This window comes from Diabrotica virgifera, chromosome 7 (genome assembly GCF_917563875.1).
Source record: "Diabrotica virgifera virgifera chromosome 7, PGI_DIABVI_V3a".
NCBI lineage: Eukaryota > Metazoa > Arthropoda > Insecta > Coleoptera > Chrysomelidae > Diabrotica > Diabrotica virgifera.
The window spans coordinates 194,617,042-194,640,230 of NC_065449.1; the positions used below are offsets into that span (position 1 = coordinate 194,617,042).

General features: G+C 32.5%; 2 protein-coding genes across 2 annotated transcripts in view; both read right to left on the reverse strand.

Moving 5' to 3' along the window:
- Positions 1 to 23,189, reverse strand: part of LOC114329602 (synaptotagmin-15-like) — a 465,421-nt gene that overhangs the window by 245,222 nt on the left and 197,010 nt on the right. The gene's annotated exons all lie outside the window — the stretch shown is intronic.
- The window catches only part of LOC114329600 (aldehyde dehydrogenase, dimeric NADP-preferring-like), a 67,162-nt gene that overhangs the window by 24,780 nt on the left and 19,193 nt on the right, over positions 1 to 23,189 (reverse strand). The window contains exon 2 of the mRNA XM_028278766.2: positions 10,813 to 11,041. Coding sequence (XP_028134567.2) covers positions 10,813 to 11,041 — 229 coding nt within the window. The remainder of the gene's footprint in view (positions 1 to 10,812; positions 11,042 to 23,189) is intronic.

Consider the following 23,189-nt stretch of genomic DNA (forward strand, 5'->3'; position numbering starts at 1 on the left):
TGCTTTCGGCTTCCACTAGCTGCAGCAGACTGGACATTTCTTCTTCGGATGCAGTTATTAATGTTGTATCATCTGCATATCTGAGATTTGAGATCTTCTTTCGTGCGATAGAAATACCGCCATTCCATTTATCGAGTGCTTTTCTCATTATATATTCCCCATAGAAATTAAAAGGACTTCGACATAGAATACATCCTTGTCGGACTCCTCTACTTGGATGTTAAAAGGATCGGGCTTATGGTTTTCAATTCTTATTCTGGTTTCACTGTTCTCATATAGGCTTCTCACCAGAGCTGACAGATGATCAGGAACCCCCATCTCATGTAGAACTTTCCACAAAACTGTCCAGTCTACAGAGTCAAATGCCTTCTGATAATCCAGAAAGCAGATGAGCATCGGAATTTTGAATTCTCGTGCTTTCTCAATGAGTTGTCGCATATTAAGAATTTGCTCCCTTGTGCCTTACCCTTCACGAAGCCTGCCTGTTCTTGTGGTATTTGTCTATCCAGCTATGTCTGCGTAGGACACTTGATGATTCTCAACAGAATTTTACTTGGGTGTGAAATTTGTGAGATGGTTCGGTAGTTACTACATTTTGTGGTTACGCCTTTCTTATGAATGTTAGTAAATAGTGCGGTACAACAATCACTGGGCCATTTGCCGATTCTCCATACATGATTGCACAGTCTCCACATTAATTGGAGACCATGTTCACCCATGTTCTGTAAAAGTTCTGCCGTGATGTCATCGCAACCAGGTGATTTATTTCTTTTAAGGTGTTGTTTGTGTTGTGTTGTTAGTGTACCAAACTACCAAACATAAGGTAAATAGACTATTTTTTTATTGCTATTCTCATATTAGATCTGCTCTTCAAACTTTGAACCAATAAGGTCAAGTATCTGGGATTAAACCTGGATTCCAAACTCAAGTGGAACACCCTTATTAACAACATGACGATCAGGTCTACGCGACTCTTCTGGAACTGCAGACGAGTTGTAGGTAAAACCTGGGGCTGAAACTATGGGTTAGTAAATATTCTAATTTCGATTTTTTTCATGCTATAAAGTTTTTGTGTACTTAGTGCACTGAAAAGGTTGTTTTTTTTTATCATGAAACGACGTCATTTAACTTTAGATGAGATAAATAGGGCTGTGACTTCTTCAATGTGTCATGTAGCAAACTAATGTAGTTGAGCGCATGGGAATGTTCCAAAGTCTTACATGTCAATTGTGGCGACATTTTTGTGACACTTGAAGTCCAGCCTAACGTCATCTAATACATGAGCGCGCTGCAAATGCAGCTCAAGACCGATTATTTGTGTTAACCGCTAAAAAACAAACAACAATTATAGCACCTGAATTGGTACGCGACATGTAACCAAGTGACCATACACTGTGATGCTGTAGGAAAAATTGTCACCATGAAGCCAATCTCCACAATCGAAGACCATTGAGATGTTTACCTAACTCCAGAGGCAATCACGCTGCAAGATTAGAGAGTGGTGTCAAGAATATAAAAACTAAGATACAAATGACTTGGCTGTAGTTTTATTCTCTGATGAATTCAGATTTGGATTTCATCCTGATTCTCGTCCAGTAAGAGTGTGGAAACGGTCTGGAAATGTAGAACTCTGAAAACATGTTCAGTTCGTTTACACATATACAGGGTGTTTCATTAATAATTGTCCATATAGTAACTGGAGAAACCTTAGCACAAAACACGAAGATTTAAACTAAACACTTAAATAAAATGTGGTTCCTTACTGAGTTACAGGGTGGTTCATGCTTGGCAGAAAATGCGACTACTGTACACCCTACTAAATTATGATAAACAAACGTAGCTACTACCAGAGGCGTACGACAGGGGATAGTGAATGGTTGACCCTTCTCAAATTCTACGCCACTAAAGAAATTACTATTTTAGTGCCATTTTTAGATTCTCCAATACTTTCTACGTAAATAATATACTCTTCATTGTTAACAATAAAGTCATTAGTTTTTGAGATTTTTGAAGTTAAATATGAAACGGCACAGTTATTTTGATTAATTTATGATATGATTCAAAATGATTAAAATTTAAAAATTATTTCTACCCAGTAGGTACTTTAAAACTATTTGGAGTATCCTTATCATACTTGGCAGAAAGTGTAGGTACTGTAGACTCTACTAAATTAAGATAAATAAACGATTCTAGCTACTACCAGAGGCGTACGACAGGGGATAGTGGCTGGTTGACCCTTTCCAAATTCTACGCCACTGACGAAATTGCTATTTTAGTGTAATTTTTTGATTTTACAATACTTTTTATGTAAATAATATACTCATCATTCGTAACGATAAAATGATTAGTTTTCGAGATACCTATTTGAAATTAAAAATGAAGCGACACAATACATTAGTCAAAATAACCGTGTCGTTTCATTTTTAGCTTGTCGTTTCATTTTTAGCTTCAAAGATCTCGAAAACTAATGACTGTATCGTTACATAAGACGAGTATATTATTTTCATAGAAAGTATTGGATAATCCAAAAATTGAACTAAAATAGCAATCCCGCCAGTGATGTAAAATTTGGAAAGGGTCAACCATTACCTATATTTCCTGCCAGTACCTATACTTCCTGCCAAGTATGAAAAGGATACGTCGAATAGTTTTAAAATGCTGGGCAATAATAGTTTTTAAATTTTTAGATAAAACACCCTGTAACTCAATAAGGAACCTCATTTTATTTAAGTGTTTTAGGTTAAATTTTCGTATTTTGTGCTAAGGTTTCTCCAGTTACTATATGGACAATTATTAATGAAACACCCTGTAGAGGTGGTGCAGTAATGGTATGGAGTGGAATAATAGTAGGTAACAGAACGGACTTCGCTTTTCCAAAACGCCTTCTTGCAGCTTATCATTCGTACCTCGACACCATTCTACAACCTCCCGTTCATCCGTTAACTAATGCGGTTGGTAAAAATTTCCACCTCATGTCGCCCGCCCAGTGACATACTGGCTTACCAGTGATTGATGTGTTGCTTTGGCCAGCACAATCCTCCGACCTGAATCCCATCAAGCAAGTATGGTACATGCTTCAGCGAATAATTACTCCACATATTGGTAACACATACACGCCGTTTCGTTTCCGAGAAAGTCTGATAGAAGAACGGGCAAACGTATCTCAACAGGGTACTGACAATCACATTATGTCTATGAACGACAGATGTAGAGCCTTAATAAACCAGTGGGTGTGAGTATTCATTCTGTTTGTTTCTTTTTATGACCATATTTTTTGATTACCTTTTTTTTAACTGCAGTTCTAGGTATTTTTGATATTTTTCAAAGGCATTTTGGTTATTTTCGATATGTCAACACAGTTTGTATAATAAATAGTCCTGACGCCAGGGGGTCCAACGGCCTCCTTAATTCAGATGGACTTACCCAAATTTTTTTAAATGCATTTTGATACGTAGAACATGATTTTTTTTTGGGTAACAGTTGATCCGGATATCGATAAGATTGGTATAAACAAAGAACTTTAGGAATTACATAACAGCGATTTTTCGCAAGATAAAACAGTTTTTTATATTTTTTGGGTGATTCTAAGCAAAAAATGTTCCTACAAGTTTTTCGTAGGAAGCGTAGTTTTCGAGGTAAGCGCGGTTAAACTTTCAAAAAATCGAAAAATTGCAATTTTTGAACGAAAGTTCAAGTTAAATTCTATCGGTTTTGATTATTTGCATGGCTAAAAATTAATTTTTTTATTGGTAAACAAAGCTATAAACACATAGTGCTTGAATGATGTTTTCAATGTATTTATCATTTAAAATCGAACGAGTAGGCGTGCATATGCTCCTTTTCATGAGCATTTTTCAGTGCGTCACAAATGATAGAAAAAAAGGTAAGTCCGTGATAATATACATTTTAGTGACATGACATTTTAGTTAAATCTCACAGTTGTCACATTTTATTTGCAATTTGACATAAAATCTAATCAATTGTGTTTATTGCATTTATAAAATGGTATTTTCTTTGATATGTATAGTCTTATAAATTGTACAGATTATATTCGTAGATATATTATATAATTCGGAAATAATGTTTTTTTCGATTATAGCGCCATCTATTGACAATTAGAATAAATGTTATAAATGTCACCGACGAAATGTAATCACCGACGTGCGTTTTTTTCTGTCACATGCAATTTAATGCGTTAGAAAGAAATCGAAAAACTGTGACGCACTGAAAGATCCTCATGAGAAAAAGCATACAGACAATTTCTACGTAGATTACGTAAATTAAAACGCATGCATTGGGCACGAGAAACACTATGTGTTTATAGCTTTCTTTAACAATAAAAAAATTAATCTTTAGCAATGCAAATAATCCAAACCGATAGAATTTGACTTGAACTTGCCAATGCAGTAAGCAGAATTGCTAGTTCATTTTTTAATCAAAAGTTATTCGGGTTCAAAAATTGCAATTTTTCGATTTTTTTAAAGTTCAACCGCGTTTATCTCGAAAACTATGCATCCTACAAAAAAACCTGTAGGAAAATTTATTGCTTAGAACCAGGCAAAAAATACAAAAAAAATGTTTTGTTTTGCGAAAAATCGCTGTTATGTAATTCCTCAAGTTCTTTTTTTACAACAATTTCATCGACATCCGGATCAAATGTTACCCAAAAAATTCGTGTTCTACGGATCAAAATACATAAAAAAACCTGGGTAACTCCATCTGAATTAAGGAGGACGTTGTACCCATCCTGGCGACAGGACTAATACTACAAACACTACAAATCGATTATTATTTATTCAAAACAAAGAAGAAATTACGTCTCTTTTTAAAAATACCCCTAGACTTTTCCAAATTGTGTATTTAGCGAATTAGATACTTTTTGGTACACTTTTTAAACTAACAAAAACTTTAAATAAATTCTATATGAAACAAGTTTCTTACAATCATATTTTAGTAATCGATATTCGATGTAAAAAACTCTAATGACGCTGTTACTTTGTACGTTGTCAAATAGACATAAAGCTTGATGCTTTCTAAAACGCTGCGCTGCCTGCTAATAACGCTTTAGATGGGATTTTACGGATTTCGTAAATTGTAAACCAACAACCTCCGTTGGCACTGTTAAAACTCCATTGTACACGTATGCACTACACGTATTTGTGTAATAAAGCGTTGGCAACAAATAAACAAAAACAGTTTGAGATATGACAGGTTAGAGTAGTTAAAGTAAAAATAGAGTTTTACCTGAGAGAACAATCTGTTTCAATTGTTGAACAGTATTTTAAAAAGCATGAAAATTTGGCGGCCAAAGTTAAAAAATTTCATTCAAAATACTGTCGGAATATTGATTTAACTTGGTCAATGGTGAAGAGAATAATTAAAAAATACACTTCGAATTGTTTTCGGAGCTTTTCACACTTCGTCCGTAGAAAGCTGATTCCGAAAGGGGAACCAGCCTTTCAATATAGAGGGGCACTTAACACTTTCACATGCTTCTTAGCTGCCAATAAGGATCATCCACTATTCGAAAATATATTCTTGGAAAATCTCGACATTTCCTCTAATAGACCTCGTACTGGAAGCCCTTATTACAAAGGAGTAAGCTCAATGTTGAATGAATTTGACGAAACAATTCCAAACGTGTTTACTGTAATATACAACATCCCACTCCATGGGTAATATACAGCCCTAATTGCAACACCTCTTTAATATAGTTCTACAAAGAACACACTATCACATCACTAATAAAAAACAACCTAAACGATAATTCTGAACGGGAATATCTTGACTGCACAAACATCTTCACTCATGTCTCTAAATTTGCATTGGTTGTGCATTTGTTACTCCAAGGTCTACTTTCCAATTTAAACTACCGCCTAGTTCAACTATTCTCACCATTCAATTGGTTGCTCTCTAGCGCGCCCTAAAACACGCAAACCCGTCAAATATTTCAAAACCTCTGTTTCTCACCGACTCACTTTGCTCTCTACTTGTAATACAGTACAGTGGAACCTCGATAACTCGGATTAATCGGGACCGCGGCCGATCCGGGTTATCGAAAATCCGGGTTAGCCGTGGAATATGGTAAAAATTAATAAAATACGGTGTACTTACAGATAAACTCCGTTATAATTTAAATTACATGAAATATATATGCACAGTAAACATCTAAATTACGTATAGTTGTATAGAATATATTGTTCATTTCTTGGTAAAAAAACTCATGCGTAGACAAAAAACATGCAAACACAAACCTATCTGAAGCACGATTACAGAACGGAAGCGAAAAATACGACTGTACTACACATAATACGGTCAAAATCGGAACAATGTTGTTATTTAAGAACAGTGGAGTCTAAGACCATTGTTAAAAAAATAATTTTTTAAATAGTATTTTAGCCTTTTTGAAAAATGCTAAGACAGTTTGCAATAAATAAAGGAATACAGGTGCCTGTTGTTTCCGATACTCCGAGACAATGAACGTCGCTCTGCCGCCGTGTGCCATGAGTCTTTTTACTATCGTACAGTTCAAATTACACAAATACACATTATCTCTCACATATTATATTACATACATTTTTATTGTTGAAATGTTTGTCTGAATAAAATCGGTCCGGGTTAGCCGGACTTCCGGGTTATCGGGGGCCGACTTATCGGGGTTCCACTGTATCTGTATTCTAAACATCCTTTAGATAACCTAATAAAAACTAAACTACAAATTGTCCAAACGAACAATATGACTCCTAAGTTTATATGGATCTCTTTGCATATAGGAGCTATCGGTAATGAAGGGAGCAAACATAACTACTCTTAATGAAGCAACAAGTGCGGAAGCTGATTTGGTGCGCGAGTGTGTATGTACAGATCTCAAAACGGTTTTTAAAGAAAAAGTGATTGGTCAGTGACAGCGCGAATGGTTTCTGTCTCAATCTAAATTACGCTCGCTAAAACCAGATACACGACAGTGGAAAACTAGTGCTAGTACACGGTTTATTCAAACGGTTCTAAAGTGCCTACGTGTAGGACACATTACGATCACACACCCATGCCTACTTTCGGGCAGTCAACGCCCTTCTTGCGACCTATGTACTACGCCTCGTACCGTCACCCACTGTTAATTGAGTGTCCAAAATACCAAAGAGAGCGTTCAATAAACAACCTACCAAACACTCCTCCTAGTCTAGTTGCAACATAGGGGGTCTCGTGGGTACTTTTAGGTCGCCGCGATTTGATGGTGGTATTATAGGTTTTTTGGGTCGCTGAATCCAATGGAAGTGGTCTAGAAGCCCAAATGTGGTGCGTTTAATTGTTATTAACAAATTATGGTAAAATTAGGTGTTTCTCAGGAATTATTAGAAGCCCTGTAAATAAATTGATAGTGTTAAGGTCTTCCCTGGTATATTTTTGGTCGCTGAATCGAATGCAACTAGTCGCGATTACTCAAAATGTGTTCTTATTTTGATAATAACAAAATAATTATTTATTCGCCGGAGTCTACAGCAAGTTTGTAGTCTTTTTCATAGTATTTTAATACGCTAAATCGATTGTCTCTAGTCTGATAGCTTAAACCACAATCCGACTTAGTTATTAATAAATTATTGCAAAAATAACGGTTTATAGTACGTTTACTCACGGTTTTTGCTCTAAATTAAAAAAAAACTACTTGGAACGACATGAAATTTGATATGTACGTAGCTAACATGTCAAACAAAACAAGTGATATTGTGCCGATGTGTGGTTTTACCCTGGGGGTGAGTTTCACCCCTTTTCGGGTGTGAAAAAAGTAACCTTTAAATAAGTTCGGAAGTGGATAAACTGATTAATGCTAAGCAACTTTTGTTCTATACAGTTTTTTCACTAAGTCAATACTTTTCGAGTTATTTGCGAGTGAATATGTTCATTTTTCAACAAAAAAAAATCAAATAACTCGAAAAGTATTGACTTCGTGAAAAAACTGTATAGAACAAAAGTTGCTTAGCATTAATCAGTTTATCCACTTCCGAACTTATTTTAAAGGTTGCTTTTTTCACCCCTGAAAAGGGGTGAAACTCACCTCAGGGTAAAAGCAGACATTGGCACAATATCACTTGTTTTGTTTGACATGTTAGCTACGTGTATACCAAATTTCATGTCAATCCAAGTGGTTTTTTTAAATATAGAGCAAAAACCGTGAGTGAACGTACTATAAACCGTTATTTTTGCAATAATTTATTAATAACAAAGTCGGAACGTGGTTTAAGCTATCACGACTAGCGGCAATCGATTTAGCGTATAAAAATACTATGAAAAAGACTACAAACATTTCGAGCTTTTCGGCGAATAAACAATTATTTTGTTATTAACAAAATATGAACATATTTTGAGTAATCGTGACTAGTTGCATTCGATTAAGCGACCAAAAATACACCAGAGAAGACCTTAACTCTATCAATTTATTTACAGGGCTTCTAATAATTCCTGAAAATTACCTAATTTTAACATAATTTGTTAATAACAATTAAACGCACCACATTTGGGCTTCCAGACCACTTCCATTAGATTCAGCGACCCAAAAAACCTATAATACCACCATCAAATCGCGGCGAGCTAAAAGTGCCACGGGACCCCCTATGTTGCGACTAGACTATCCAGCTCTATTAGAAGAAAACTGCCCAGTAAAAACTTTAAATTGTCTAAGGTTAATTAATATATTGTACCAAATGTAAACTTATTAGTAAGTTTTGTTTGTCAAAGCATTTAAAAAAATGGTCAAGTCAAATTTCGACAAACGAGAGCTTGTGTGCCAGCAACGCCATGGATGCCATTTTTCTGATGTGCTGTTCCATACGTAACCCTATTTTTATACGAAACACAGTGTTTTGTATTCAATTCAAATCTTGTGTGAATTTTGGAAAACCTTTTAGATATCCCTCTAATAGTCCAGAGCGCATCTGTTTTGAGATGGACGTTGAGAGGTGACTCAAATATTTTTGCAGAAATTGCTTGAAAATAACTTAAATAATAATATTTGAGTTATCCTCCCACTCAAAATGGTCCGGAACATTGTTTAAATAATCAAAATATCAAAATATGAAGGAAAAAATTCGATTTTTTTATTGGTTTTTTGATTATAATATTAAAACTATTCATTTCTGAGAAAAGTTGTACCTATATAAAAAATGCGTAATTAAATTTCCTATAATATAGAATTGGTTAAAAATTTAAAAAATAGTCACCCTTGTTGCAAAATAGCAATAATTGCGAAAAAAATTATACAAAAACAAGTATTCGCATTTTACGTTTTTCAACCATTTATGCCAAACTTAGGACCTTCATATTTTACCCAGAAAAACTTTATGATATATTAAAACAACACTGTAAATTTCATTAAGATCGGTTTAATAGATTTTGCAAAATAAATTTTGCAATACAGCTTTCGCAAAAAAATTCATTTTTTTTAATGTTGCAGAACTGAAAATAAAGCAGATAGCAAGTTGAATTTTTTTTTGCTTATAGAAGTGTACTGTATCTTTCATTTTCAATTTTTAAAATTAAAATCGATTTCTTACCACGGCCTTAGGAAATTTTTTAAATAAACAATAATTTTTGGTGCTACGCGCAGGACAGCGGTGTTCGATTTACACAAGTTGATTTCCACCAAAATTTCTTCCAATCTTTATCTAATATATTATTTTCTTACTCTATATTTTGTTGTATTTTAATATTTTAATTCCACAAAAATCAAACTAATTTTATTATTGCTTGTGAAATATTGTTTAAACAATTGCATATGTTTAAAAATAATAAACTTTTATTCTTTAACTTAAAATATATGAACAAAGAAAATTTTTGCTAAAAAAAAGTGTTATTTCAAAGTATAGAGTATCTGTTTTTATTTTGCAATAAAAAAATTTATTTATTTATATCGAAATGTAATAAAAATTAAAATGTATCAATCATTATCAAAGTTCATTGGAATGCCCAATCAGAGCAAACTATCCGCTGTCCTGCGCGTAGCACCAATATAATTAATGTTTATTTAGAAAAATTCCTGACGCCGTCGTAGTTAATCGATTTTAATTTTGCAAATTGAAAATGAAAGGTACACTACACTTCTATAGCAAAAACAATTTCAACTTGATATCTGCTTTATTTTTAGTCCTGCAACATTTTGAAAAAATGAATTTTTTTTGCGAAAGCTGGATTGCAAAATTTATTTTGCAAAATCTATTCAACCGATCTTAATGAAGTTTACAGTATTATTTTACTGTATCATAAAGTTTTTCTGGGTGAAATATGAAGTTAAAAAGTTTAGCACAATTGGTTGAAAAACGTAAAATGCGAATACTTGTTTTTGTATGTTTTTTTTTCGCAATTATTGCTATTTTGCAACAAGGGTGACTATTTTTTAAATTCTTAACCATTTCTATATTGTAGGAAATTTAATTACGCAACTTTTATATCAGTCCAACTTTTCTCGGAAATGAATGCTTTTAGAGTTATTATCAAAAAACGAAGAGAAAAATCGAATTTTTCCTTAATTTTTTGACATTTTGATTATTTAAACAATGTTCCGGACCTTTTTGAGAGGGAGGATAACTCAAATATTATTATTTGAGTTATTTTCAAGCAATTTCTGCAAAAAAATTTGAGTCACCTCTCAACGTTCAAATGTATTAATATTTTTACAGATGCGTCCTGGTCTATAATGGTACTCTGTTATTAAGTACCTTCGTTCAGTAATAGTATTGTACTGTTTTTGTTTGTTATAATTGCTAAATTTTTCATTAGTGAAATTTATAAAAAGAATAAATTAATACAAATGAAACCTACCTACAACCGGTCCTAATGTAAGCAACAACGGATAGTTCCATGCCCCAATAACTAGTACAACTCCATACGGATCGCTGTAAATATAAACACCATCAAGAAAATTGATCAGTCTCTTTTCTGGTTTAAAAGGCTTGGCCCATTCTTTGAGGTCTATTAACGTATGTCTTAAATCGTTGGCTACGAGTTCTATTTCGCATACTTCGGATTCCATTTTATGTTTACGTAAATCCTAAAAATAATGTCATATAAAGCAACGTGTTAAAAAAATAGCAATACTTACCAAGTATTAGATATCGCTAAATTTGAGTTAAGTGGAAGAATTGAAGAATTTATTATCAATTGATAAAAAACTTGTTACAAAAGAAAAAAATACAATTACCATTTAGAATTATTTTAATACTCTTTTATTGCTAGAACATAATCTAACAGTCAAGTATACATTTTGACCACGCATTTTGACAAGCTGAGAATCCGAGCATTATCATAACGAAAACTTTGTTTAAGGTCAGGAAACATCATTTCTATATTACTATCCAGGGTGTCCAGAAACTCTCTTGACAAACGAAGAGCAGATATTCCTCAGATAATTCCAAGACAATTTAACCCAATTTATCTAGTACAAAAATGCTTCCCAATGGAGCTAGAACTTTTTGAATGTGGCGCTTTGTAAATAGTTTTTTTAAATTCCTCCAGAAAGCTCCTATTGGGAAAAACAAAAACATGTACCATTTATCTTGCAGAGATAGATCGACTCCATTAATTGAGAATTTTTAGTACCTGTCATAGGCGTTCGTTTTAAGTAGGGCAACGGGTATTTTATGACATAACTTTTTGTCTTTAAATTTTAAGCATTTTTAACACTGGATTATTAAATTGTGAGGTATTATAGTACTAAAAGATACCCTTGATTTAAGTTGATAGGGTACACCGTTTTCTAGAAAATTTTATTGAAAAGTTTTCCTTTTTTTAATTTGAAAAATTTTTATGAAAATGAAAAATGAAAAATAATAAAGAATAATGGCCTCTCAAATATTCGGTTAACTGCATGTCTGCTGATTACCATAATTAAATTATAATAAAAACGCGGAATAATGATATAAAAAATGAGTTCAAATCCGCATCTAGTCATTTAAATACTATTAGTTGTCTTAAAAGTATTTGTTAGTAGAAAGTGACTTAATAGTCGCGTTATGTAAAAGGTTTAGAAGCATATAACATTTTCTGTTAGCATTACGCAATCAATATTTAGTTTAAAAGTGTACGAATACGAGTTTGCTGATTTTATCGGGAGAAAGCAAACAAAACAATAGTTAATAGTTGAAATGACAACAAACTTTAAACGTAAATTTTAGTTTAAAGTAAAGTAGTCATAAAATTTTAATTATATAGGTAGATGTCTATTTCTCCGTTGTTTTCGCGCCCAGGGCCTCCGCTAGGCTAAGTGGCACCCGTGTGTAGGACATATATTTTAGCTCCCTTTAAATCTACTATATCAAAGTACGAAATAAATATATGATTCCGAGCTATGATAGGCCTCCGTTTTTACTAGATTACGTATATCCCAGTCGGATAGCATTTGATCTTGCATTATGAGCTGCCCCAATTTTTATTTTTCTAATCTTTAGGGAGGGTCAGTATTAGTATAAGTTAAAATGTCGACTGAATTCCACCGTTGCATTAGCCGCCATCTTGATTTTAAACGAGAACCGTTTTTGCTCAATATCTCCCCTATTTTCAACTTTTAGACAAAAAGTGTAGAAAGTGAAATTGTTGAAAATGCGATTTTCTATAATTTAGTTCATAACTCTCTTTCTCGTGCGGTCGATATTTTTCTAGTTATGGGAGGAAAATAGTGACAGCTAGAGCATAATTATTGAATCATTGAATTATCTCGTTTATTATTAGTTTTAGAACAAATATGTACCTATACAAAAATGAAGAGAATTAAATTTTGTACAATTTTGATCTCGTTCATTTTCTTGATAAAATCAATATTTAAGTTAGTACGTATGCTGTAAATTGTAGGAAATTGCATTTTCAACAAGTTTAATTCTCACCAATTTTGTCGAAAAGTTGAAAATCGCGGAGATAAAGCAACAACCGTTTTCATTTAAAATCAATATGGCGGCTAATGCAACCGCGCAATTCAGTCGAGATTTTAAATTTACACGACTATTGATCTGCCCTAAGGGATAGTATAAAATTTGGTGCACCACTTTTTACTATTTTTCCATGTAACTCGGAAAATATCAACCGCATGAAAAAAATTGTTATAAAGAAATTGTAGGAAATCATATTTTGAATAATTCTAGTTGGAAATAGCGTAGATATTGAACAAAAACGATTGCTATAAAATCAATCAGGTCTTACGCCCGCGCCATTCCGCATACGTACTACCTTAAATATTAATTTTAGCAAAAAAATTTAAGAAATCAAAATTGCGTAGAATTGAATTTTCTCTATTTTTGTATAAGAACATTTTTGTCGTAAAACTAATAATAAACGAAATAATTCAATATCTATGCTCTAACTGTCAATATTTTCCGCCATAACTCGGAAAATATCGACCGCACGAAAAAATTGCAATAATAGAAATTATAGAAAATGACATTTTCATCAATTTTGGTTTATATAGGTACTATTTGTCGAAAAATTGAAAATGGCGAAGATATTGAGCAAAAACGGTTCTAGTTTCAAATTAAGATGGCGGCTAACGTAACGGCGCAATTCAGTCGAGATTTTAAATTTACACTACTATTAACCCTCCCTAAAGATTAGAAAAATAAAATTTGGGGCAGCTCCTAATGCAAGGTTAGGCCTGTTATTCGTCTAACTTCGCCTGTTATTCGTTAGGCAACGTCTAACCCAACTGGACTATTAGTTTCTGTTGAAAACCAACACAATTTTTTAAAATATTATGATCATCAATTAAGAGGAAACAGTAGCGATAAACAGGTAGCAAAAACGCGTTCCAAGATTGCGGCTGTAATTTTGAATATTTTTTCGAGGTATTTGGCACACGTATTTGCAATATATTAAAGAATGGCGGTACAGAGCTCAATTTGAAAAATATATTAATATGTGGAAATTACTCTGTAGCCAAACTAGTTTTTCCTGAAGTGTATGTTTTTATATCAGGATAAACTAGTTTAGCCTAGTCTAAACCAATTTAATCCAGTCGAAACTAATTAATTACAGACTGGTTGGTCAGTTGGTTCGTAACCTCTCACCTGAACACAAGTACATTACATACCTTGTGCAATTTTCGAGCAAGGATGAAATATATTCACATGTGATCTTTAAATCTTAAGACATCGGCTTAACGTCGACCACTTTTTAATATAGACTGTAACAATAATGTATTTCAGAGGATTTTATACCTATTGAAGTGGCTAGTTACAATTACTTGTACACTGGTCATTCTGATGATGGTCAGTCTGATCGAAGACGTTTTGTACTTCCACCCCTTCGTGGATAAATTTTAAGGATTTTTTAATAAATTCATATACCTAAATACAACATAAGTGTTTACTTCATTCCACGTTATTAGAAAATATCAGCAGGTAAAATGTCTGATCTTTCCTGAGTAGTGAAGTTTTGGACTACATACATTATTCGTGATAGTAATACATGACTATATCATATTTAGGGGTATAGTATATATTTATTTTACCGGCCAAACTCGATTTCCGGACAAACTAGTTTGGCTTAAGAGCGTTAGGATAAAATAGTATGGCCTAGGCCAAACTAGTTTGTCATATCGTGCATAGGCCAAACTAGTTCGTCCTAGGCTAAACTAGTTTATCCTGATATAAATGCACACACTTCAGGCCAAACTAGTTTATCCTGAAATGTATGTTTTTATATCAGGATAAACTAGTTTAGCCTAGTCTAAACCAATTTAATTCAGTCAAAAATAATTAATTACAGACTGGTTGCTGATTTAAACGTAAGTTTAGAAGACGCTATTGAGGGTTGTAAGACTTTTAAGTATATAGGCTAAATGACAAACCGATAAAGCACTTGTATGAAAGATATAGAAATGAAAATTGTACGGGAAAACAAGCCACGAAAGCATTCCATGGAGTGATATGGAAGAACACTCTAACTAAAGAAAACAAAAAAGGATTTTTTCGGGCATAGTGCTGAATATTAGCCTACAAGAGCGGAAGAATGGCCAGTGACAAAAAAAAGATACGAAATAAAATACGAACAGTTGAATTTGAGTTTATGAGAAGGTGTCTACAAATCATCAGGTAGGATAGAATAAGAACAGAGGAAATATGAAACAGACTAGAAGTAGAATGCTCAATTACAAAAAAGTTGTGGTAGTAAATGTAGAGCCCTGAAATGGTACGGGCATGTACAAAGAATGCTGGAGCACAGGTGGCCGAAAAGATTACTGGACTGGGACCCGCGAGGAGGAAGACCTGCTGTGAGATGGAAAACTTACATAGGAAATGCTATGATAGATAGAGACCTTAGAGATGGCGACCTTTAGTACCATCCTTGGATTATAAGCTTTCATTTCGCCCCTCATTTGTCATTCTACCTGGTATAGTGACGGAGTAGTTATATTCGCGGTCGGACGGACAGATAGCCTAGGTCAAATTTCTCACCATCTTTAGTACCATCCTTGGATTCTATGCTTTCATTTGATACCTCATTTGTCATTCTACCTGGTATAATTACGGAGGAGTTGAGTTCACTGACAGACAGACAGTAGGACGTACGGACAGACGGACGTGAATAATTCAACGTTTTCACATTTTTTCAAAATTGGTGAAAACAATATTAATTCGTACTCGATATTATTCGTAAGTGTATCTTTTCTTTTAATTTTTGGAGAAAACCTCATCCTATTATTTATTATTTTTTATATTATTTAATTATACAAGAATATATTGATTTATAGCATGTATCAATATCTTCATTCGATGTATCATATGATACAATATATCGATATATATTTTTTTTCCATCCCTGTTTTGACGTAATTTGGGAATTCCCCGCATATAAAAGTCCTTACATGTTCGCTAAATTACTTTCGACTCGGCTAAATTGGTTTAGACTTGGCTGTACTAGTTTATCCTGAAGTGCGAGTCTTTACTATATCAGGATAAACTAGTTTGGCGTAGGACAAACTAGTTTGTCCTGAAATCGGGTTTGGCCGGTAACATATATATCAAATAAATTATAAATAAATTAGTTTATGTATTCCATGACTATGGCACCTATATGTCAAGAAAATTATAAATAAATTAGTTTATTTTATGATCTCATTTATATTACCACGGTCCAAATAAATTCTACCTCCAGTAGTTTCTCAGAAGTTGACCGACTTTTTTATTAATAAACTTATTTATTAATATTAATATAAAGAACGTATTCAATTGTACTGACTATGTGAAACATAAATCGATACATGTGAATAAATAATTTAGGTCGGTTAAGAAGTTCTTCTTCATTTTAATTATTCGAGACAGCTATTTTGTAGTATGAGTAACAACTTCTCAAAAAAATGTGTCACTATTGAAGTAATTGGGTTTGGATTTTTATTAAATATTCTGATGGTCAAAAATATCGACGGCCAACTACGAATTAATAGCCCGATTAAGGAACACAAAATTTTACGAAAACCTCCAAAAAAAATAAAGGAAGGATGAAAATTTGGGAATAAGTAGTTGAAATTGTCTATTATTATATAAGAAAAAGTTAAGTACAATTCTACATCCTCTCCATTTTACAAAAATTGGGAAATAGGGGGTGAAAAATATTTTCTCGTGGTAGAAAAAATATACTTTCTAAATAAGCCCGAAATTGTATAAAATGACTAATTCTAAGTAACTTTTGTTCTATAGAGTTTTTTCACTAAGTTAATACTTTTCGAGTTATTTGCGAATGAATATGTTCATTTCTAACAAAAAAAAACATGTTTTTGGGCGGTTTTTTCAGACAACTCAAAAAGTAAATATTTTTGCGAAAAAATTTATTTTTAGTAAAAATATAGCTTATAAAAAACTGAAAAATATGGTGTACGCATCAGGTCTATAGACCCAGCAGAAACAGAGTTGTACCTAATGAAAAGTAGGTCCTTCTTTGTAAAATTCCAAATCGAATATTTCAATTTGAAAAAATTCAGAAACGGAGCTCTTTTCGGGGAAAATTCATAAGAACTTTTTTAAAGTGTTTAAAAAAAGGTTTATTTTCTTTAAAAAAACTTTTAATATTAAAAGTAAGTGAGTTTGGCTCATAATATTGCTGGTCTTTTTAATTTTTTGCTAAAAAAAATCGCGAAAATCACCCCCTCATTAGCTTCCCAAATAAAATTAATCATTACCGCTTCACAAGTTACCTTACTTGTGTATTGTTTATATTATCTATAAGTTTCATTGGTTCAAAGTGGTCATTTTTGAAAAAAATTGGGTTTAAAATAAAACATTTTTGAAAAAAATTGGGTTTAAAATAAAACATTTTTTTTTATTTTGCAATAAAAATGGAATTTTTTATGGAATTAACTTAAAAATGATTAGTAGTACCAAAAATCTCAAACAGTAATAAAATGTTGGTTTTGCTTTTCTGAATATTTTTGATTTTTTGTTTTCTTGTTAGACAAAATTGGTTATATTATGCCTGTTCAAAATTTGACTGAACTCTTGATTAGTTACTCGTTCAAGCCATTTTAACTACAGCTTTTTCAAAAATTTCAACTTTAACCAATAAAACTTACAGATCATATAGAAAATACATAAGCAAAGTAACTTGTCAAGTGGTAATGAAAAAATTTATTTGTGATGCTAATTAGGGGGTGATTTTCGTGATTTTTTTACCAAAAAATAAAAGGGGCCAAAAATATTTTGAGCGTAACTGACTTACTTTTAATGTTAAAAGTTTGTATAAAAAACAAAAATAAACCTTTTTTTAAACACTTTAAAAAAGTTGAAATGAATTTTCCCCGAAAAGTGCTCCGTTTTTGGGTTATTTCACATTGAAATATTCGATTTGGAATTTGACGAAGAAGAACCTACTTTTCATTAGCTACAACTCTGATTTTTCTCGGTCTACAGACCTCATGCATACACCATTTTTTTCAATTTTTTATAAGCTATATTTTTGCTAAGGATATTTTTTCCATAAAATACTTACTTTTTGAGTTATCTCCAAAAAACCGTACAGAACATGTTTTTTTGTCAAAAATGAACATATTTACTCGCAAATAATGCGAAAAGTATTGACTTAGCGAAAAAACTCTATAGAACATAAGTTGTTTAGAATTAGTCATATTATCCAATTCCGGTCTTATTTTGAATGTATATTGTTCACTTTCGAGAGGGGGCACTCCCCTCCATTTCTGTAAAATAGAGGGGATGTAGAATTGTAAACTTTCTCTTATATAATAATAGACAATTTCAACAACCTCATCCCAAATTTTCATCCTTCCTTTATTTTTTTTGGAGTCAGATTGATCGGACTATAACCCTTTCTCCGTACTCTTAGGGTTTGCTCACTACGGAGAGCAATGGATTGTATCTTAGCTTCGACCCTTGCTCCCTGGTATTTATATTCGTGAATTCTCGCATTCGCATAAGAATGGTTCGATGTTATATATTCCCAATACTACTTTACGGGGTTGAAGCATGGACCCTGAGAGAATCGGTTTTAAAAAACCTAGAAGCATTTGAGATGTGGGTCTACCGCCGTATTCTGAAGATCAGTTGGGTAGAGAGAGTCACAAACGAAAGGGTTTTGCAACGTTTGAATAAAAGTTGCGAAGTAGTGAACACGGTTAAAAGGCGTAAATTGGAATACTTTGGTCATATAATGCGTCACCCTGTGTGGGCCGCCGTACAACTTCTTGGCTTAAAAACCTACGCCAATGGTTTGGGAAAACTAGCACTGAACTATTTTGTGCGGCTGTAAATAAAACAGTGATTGTTAATATTCTGGGCAACATGAGAGCCAACGGTCGACAAGCGGTCTCGGCACCTTAAGAAGAAGATGTAAAAGAAATACATTATTTTAAATGTGAGAATTCACGAATATAACGAATATAAATACCAGGGAGCAAGGGTCGGAGCGAGGATACAATCCATTGCTCTCCGTAGTGACCACAACTTTAGTGGGAACGGAAAACATACGGATCTCATCTCTAAATAGCTAATGTAAAGGTGAAAGAAAAAACATAGCTTTGGCAATAATATCAGAGCAAAACAATAATCTCAAATAAAATTGAATTGCAAAATCAAAAAATGAAGTTTTTCGATTTCTTTGTAACGCATTAAATTGTATGTGACAGAAAAAAAGGCACTTCGGTGATTACATTTCGTCGGTGACATTTTTATAACATTTATTCTAGTTATTCTAGTTGTCGATAGATGGCGCCATAATAAAAAAATATTTTTTTTTAATTAGATAATAATATTACAAATATAATCTCTATAACTTACAACACTATACAAATCAAAGAAAATACCATTTTATAAATGCAAGAAACACATTTGATTTATTTTTATTCCAAATTGAAAATAAAATGTGACAACTGTCAGATTTAACTAAAATGTCATGTTAGAATAAATGTCATATGTGTATTATCACGGACTTACCCTTTTTCCTATCATTTGTTACGCACTGAAAAATGATCATGAAAAGGACAATAGCAATTTACTTTGCCTTATAGTGGAACTAAAAAGGCTTACACTGTGATTAATAATCGGAATCTGAGGATCTTTCCATTGGTTTGTAATACCGGAATAGGGAAATTCGCTACGAACTACGTACATTTTAATAATTGGTAACACCCAAACAACATATTAAAGGCGTGTTGCAAAAACTTTATAGTAGCCTTTTTCTTCATTAGGAGGACATTTTGGAGTCAAAAGAACACTTGCTGGAAGTCGAGGCAGATCTTACGGGATCATTTTTATCGCTGAGATGTAAACAATTGGTGTAACAAATGCAATTTATGTAGTGGTAAAGAAAGTCCCAGGACAAGAAGTTATGATAAAATAACACAATGTATCTCACGAGAGCCTTTTAAACGACTCGCAGTGGATATTTTTGGTCCAATTCCGATGACAGAGGGTGAAGAACAAGAACAAGAGAAAACAATCTTATCGAATGTGGTGCATTCAGTGTTTGGCTAGTTGTAAACTCAAAGTAGTTTATATCGAGAAATTAGCTCCAAATCATGGAACTGATTCATCTTTTGGTGTCAGTAGCTCCCTGATAGACCAGTTATCCGAGGCAAATAATTAAAAAGGCAGCAGCAGGGTTACGACAGTTCTATAAGATTTATTTATAGAAAAGTCCATGGAAGAAAAATAATAGTGATAAAAATCTAGAATGTTCTAGATGTCATCTAAATGTTCCATATATAGTCCAGAAAGCCACTGCGCATCCGCTAGGAAAAATATTCTAATTCGGATTTTTTGCACAATCTTACTCAAAAAGGACTCCTTTTAACAAATTTGCATGTTGCCAGGACCAAAAGGTGGTCAAAAAAATTTTTAAACGTTTTTTTTTTGTTTTTTTTCCTAAAATAATTTTTTTTTGCATCGAAAAAAGTTTTTTTAGGTTTTTGGATTATTCCAAACAGAAAAGGTCTTTAGTGACTTTTCTCTAAAAATGATAGTTTTTGACATATAAGCGATTAAAAATTGAAAAATTGCGAAATCGGCCATTTTTAACCCTCAAAAACTATGTGAAAAACTGAAAATTTTAATATTGCCAAGGTAGGTTGATATTCTTTAAACATCGGTTAATGAAATCCCGATGAGTTTTTGCAATACAATATTCAAAACTCCTTTGTTTTTTAATTGCTAATCAAGCGTGCGCGACACTATTTTCCACTGACAGTATGGTGCAAATGAAAGGAATAAATTCGTTATTTCGTAAACCGGCGACTTTAAGGAAAAATCCCGAAACCGGTCGATTTTTATTTTTAGGTTATGATATTGTGGCATATATGGTATACTAGTGACGTCATCCGTCTGGGCGTGATGACCTAATCGATGATTTTTTTAAATGAGAATAGGGGTCGTGTGGTAGCACATTTGAAATGTTCTTCAATTCTCTATTCAGTAATGTAAACATTTACATAATTATTTATACAGGGTGTCCTTCTACTTCCTTTTTTTTCAAATAATTTAATTTAATAAAAACATTTTGGACACCCTGTATAAATAATTATGTAAATGTTTATATAACTGAATAGAGAATTGAAGAATCTTTCAAATGAGCTAGCACACGACCCCTATTCTCATTTAAAATCATCGATTACGTCACCACGTCCAGATGGATGACGTCACTAGTATACCATATATGCCACAATATCATAACTTAAAAATAAAAGTCGACCTGTTTCGGGATTTTTCCTTAAAGTCGCCGGTTTACGAAATAACGAATTTATTCCTTTCATTTACACCACTGTCGGTGGAAAATAGTGTCGCGCACGCTTGATTAGCAATTAAAAAACAAAGGAGTTTTGAATATTGTATTGCAAAAAACTCTTCGGGATTTCATCAATCGATGTTTAAAGAATATCTACCTGCCTTGGCAACATTCAAATTTTCAGTTTTTCACATAGTTTTTGAGGGTTAAAAATGGCCGATTTCGCAATTTTTCAATTTTTAATCGCTTGTAATATGTCAAAAGCTATCATTTTTAAAGAAAAGTCACTAAAGACCTTTTCTGCTTGGAATGATCCAAAAAACCTAAAAAAACTTTTTTCCATGCAAAAAAAATAATTTTAGGAAAAAAACAAAAAAAAACGTTTAAAAATTTTTTGACCACCTTTTGGTCCTGGCAACATGCAAATTTGTTAAAAGAAGTCCTTTTTGAGTAAGATTGTGCAAACAATCCGAATTAGCATATTTTTCCTAGCGGATGCGCAGTGGCTTTCTGGACTAATATAATATCTCATAAGGTGTGGTAAGAAAATTTACAATCACGTATAAAAACAAGAAGTCTACTAAAATAACGTACCAATAATATATTTAAATTATCCAAGTAAATGAATAAAAATAATTTTTAGAGCAAATTATAATTCCTTTATTAATTAATTAGATACAATTATAATTATTTATTTTGTTCATTTTTTGCAATAGCAAAGTAAACTTTGGTTTATAAAATATGTATAAACCTAATATTATAAATCAAAAATAAAATGCAAAGAAATATAGTTAAAGATTTTAGAAAGAAATACAAAGTACAAAACTTTCTTACAAGCTGATTATCGGCCTGCACTAAAATATACGTATTTACCCAGTACTAGATTATTAAACAAAACTTGTAATATATTTTTTAGATTTTATATCCATGAATATTACATAACTCGGAAAAATAGGTGTCTTCTTCTGACTGACCGACAAAAGTACACGGGAAGTAGAATAATAGATTTCTGGGACAGTCTATAATTTTACACGAGCTCTAAAGAAATGGAAGGGTTGTAAAGGGGGTAAGGTTAATAGTAGGGAAAGAAAGTATGCTAAATTTGCAGTCACTCGAGCGCTTTGGGGACCTATTGGGTTGTGATTATTAGGCCCTAGAACCAAAAAAAGTTAAGTAAAATTTTCCATTTTAGTGGGGACTTTCCATTTTTTAATTTAATTTTCCATTTCCAACAATCGTTTTTTTCGATTATAGCGGCATCTATCCATAATTCGAAAAAATGTTTCTAATAAAAGTTGCTTATTTTTACGTAAAGAATCCAAATCTGCAATAAAAATTTGGGGCTCCTAATTAAAATTTTAATGAAACTATGATGGCAAAATGACGGCAAAATAATAGAAATATCCCACCCTTTAAAGAAAGACTTAAAGAAAGGGAAAAGAAAAAATAATACTTACTTAAATCCTAATTAAATAATTCTGCAACTTATTAAATTATTTCTAAATTTTACGAATTTTAAGTTTAGGCGAGCGGCAGCAACCCCTAAAATGACGTTATACCGACCACGAAAATCAACTTTAAGGTGAATGGGCAATTTTTGTGATTCTTTATGTTTTCGAGGTCGCTGAATCTTAATATGAAGTTTGTTTTTATCTAGAAGTGGTGGAACATATTCAAAAATAAAACTTTATGCAAAAATTCAAAAAATCAATTTTAATGATTTTTCAATTTTACCTCACTGTATCTTTGGTCGCTGTCATTATTTTCTTTTGAAAATTGTACTGTGCCATCTTTAAAGTATTTAGATAATAACAAGCTTCGTATGAAATGTTTAAACAAGTTAAAAGAGGAGTTGTTAATTTTTAAACATTTTGTCGTCAGATTTCGCCAGTTTCGTGTTTACTTAAACAAGTTGAGTGACAAACTTTTTAGTTTATAATTTTAACAAACACAGGAATGAAATACAATTCATGAAGACGTTTTCTTTA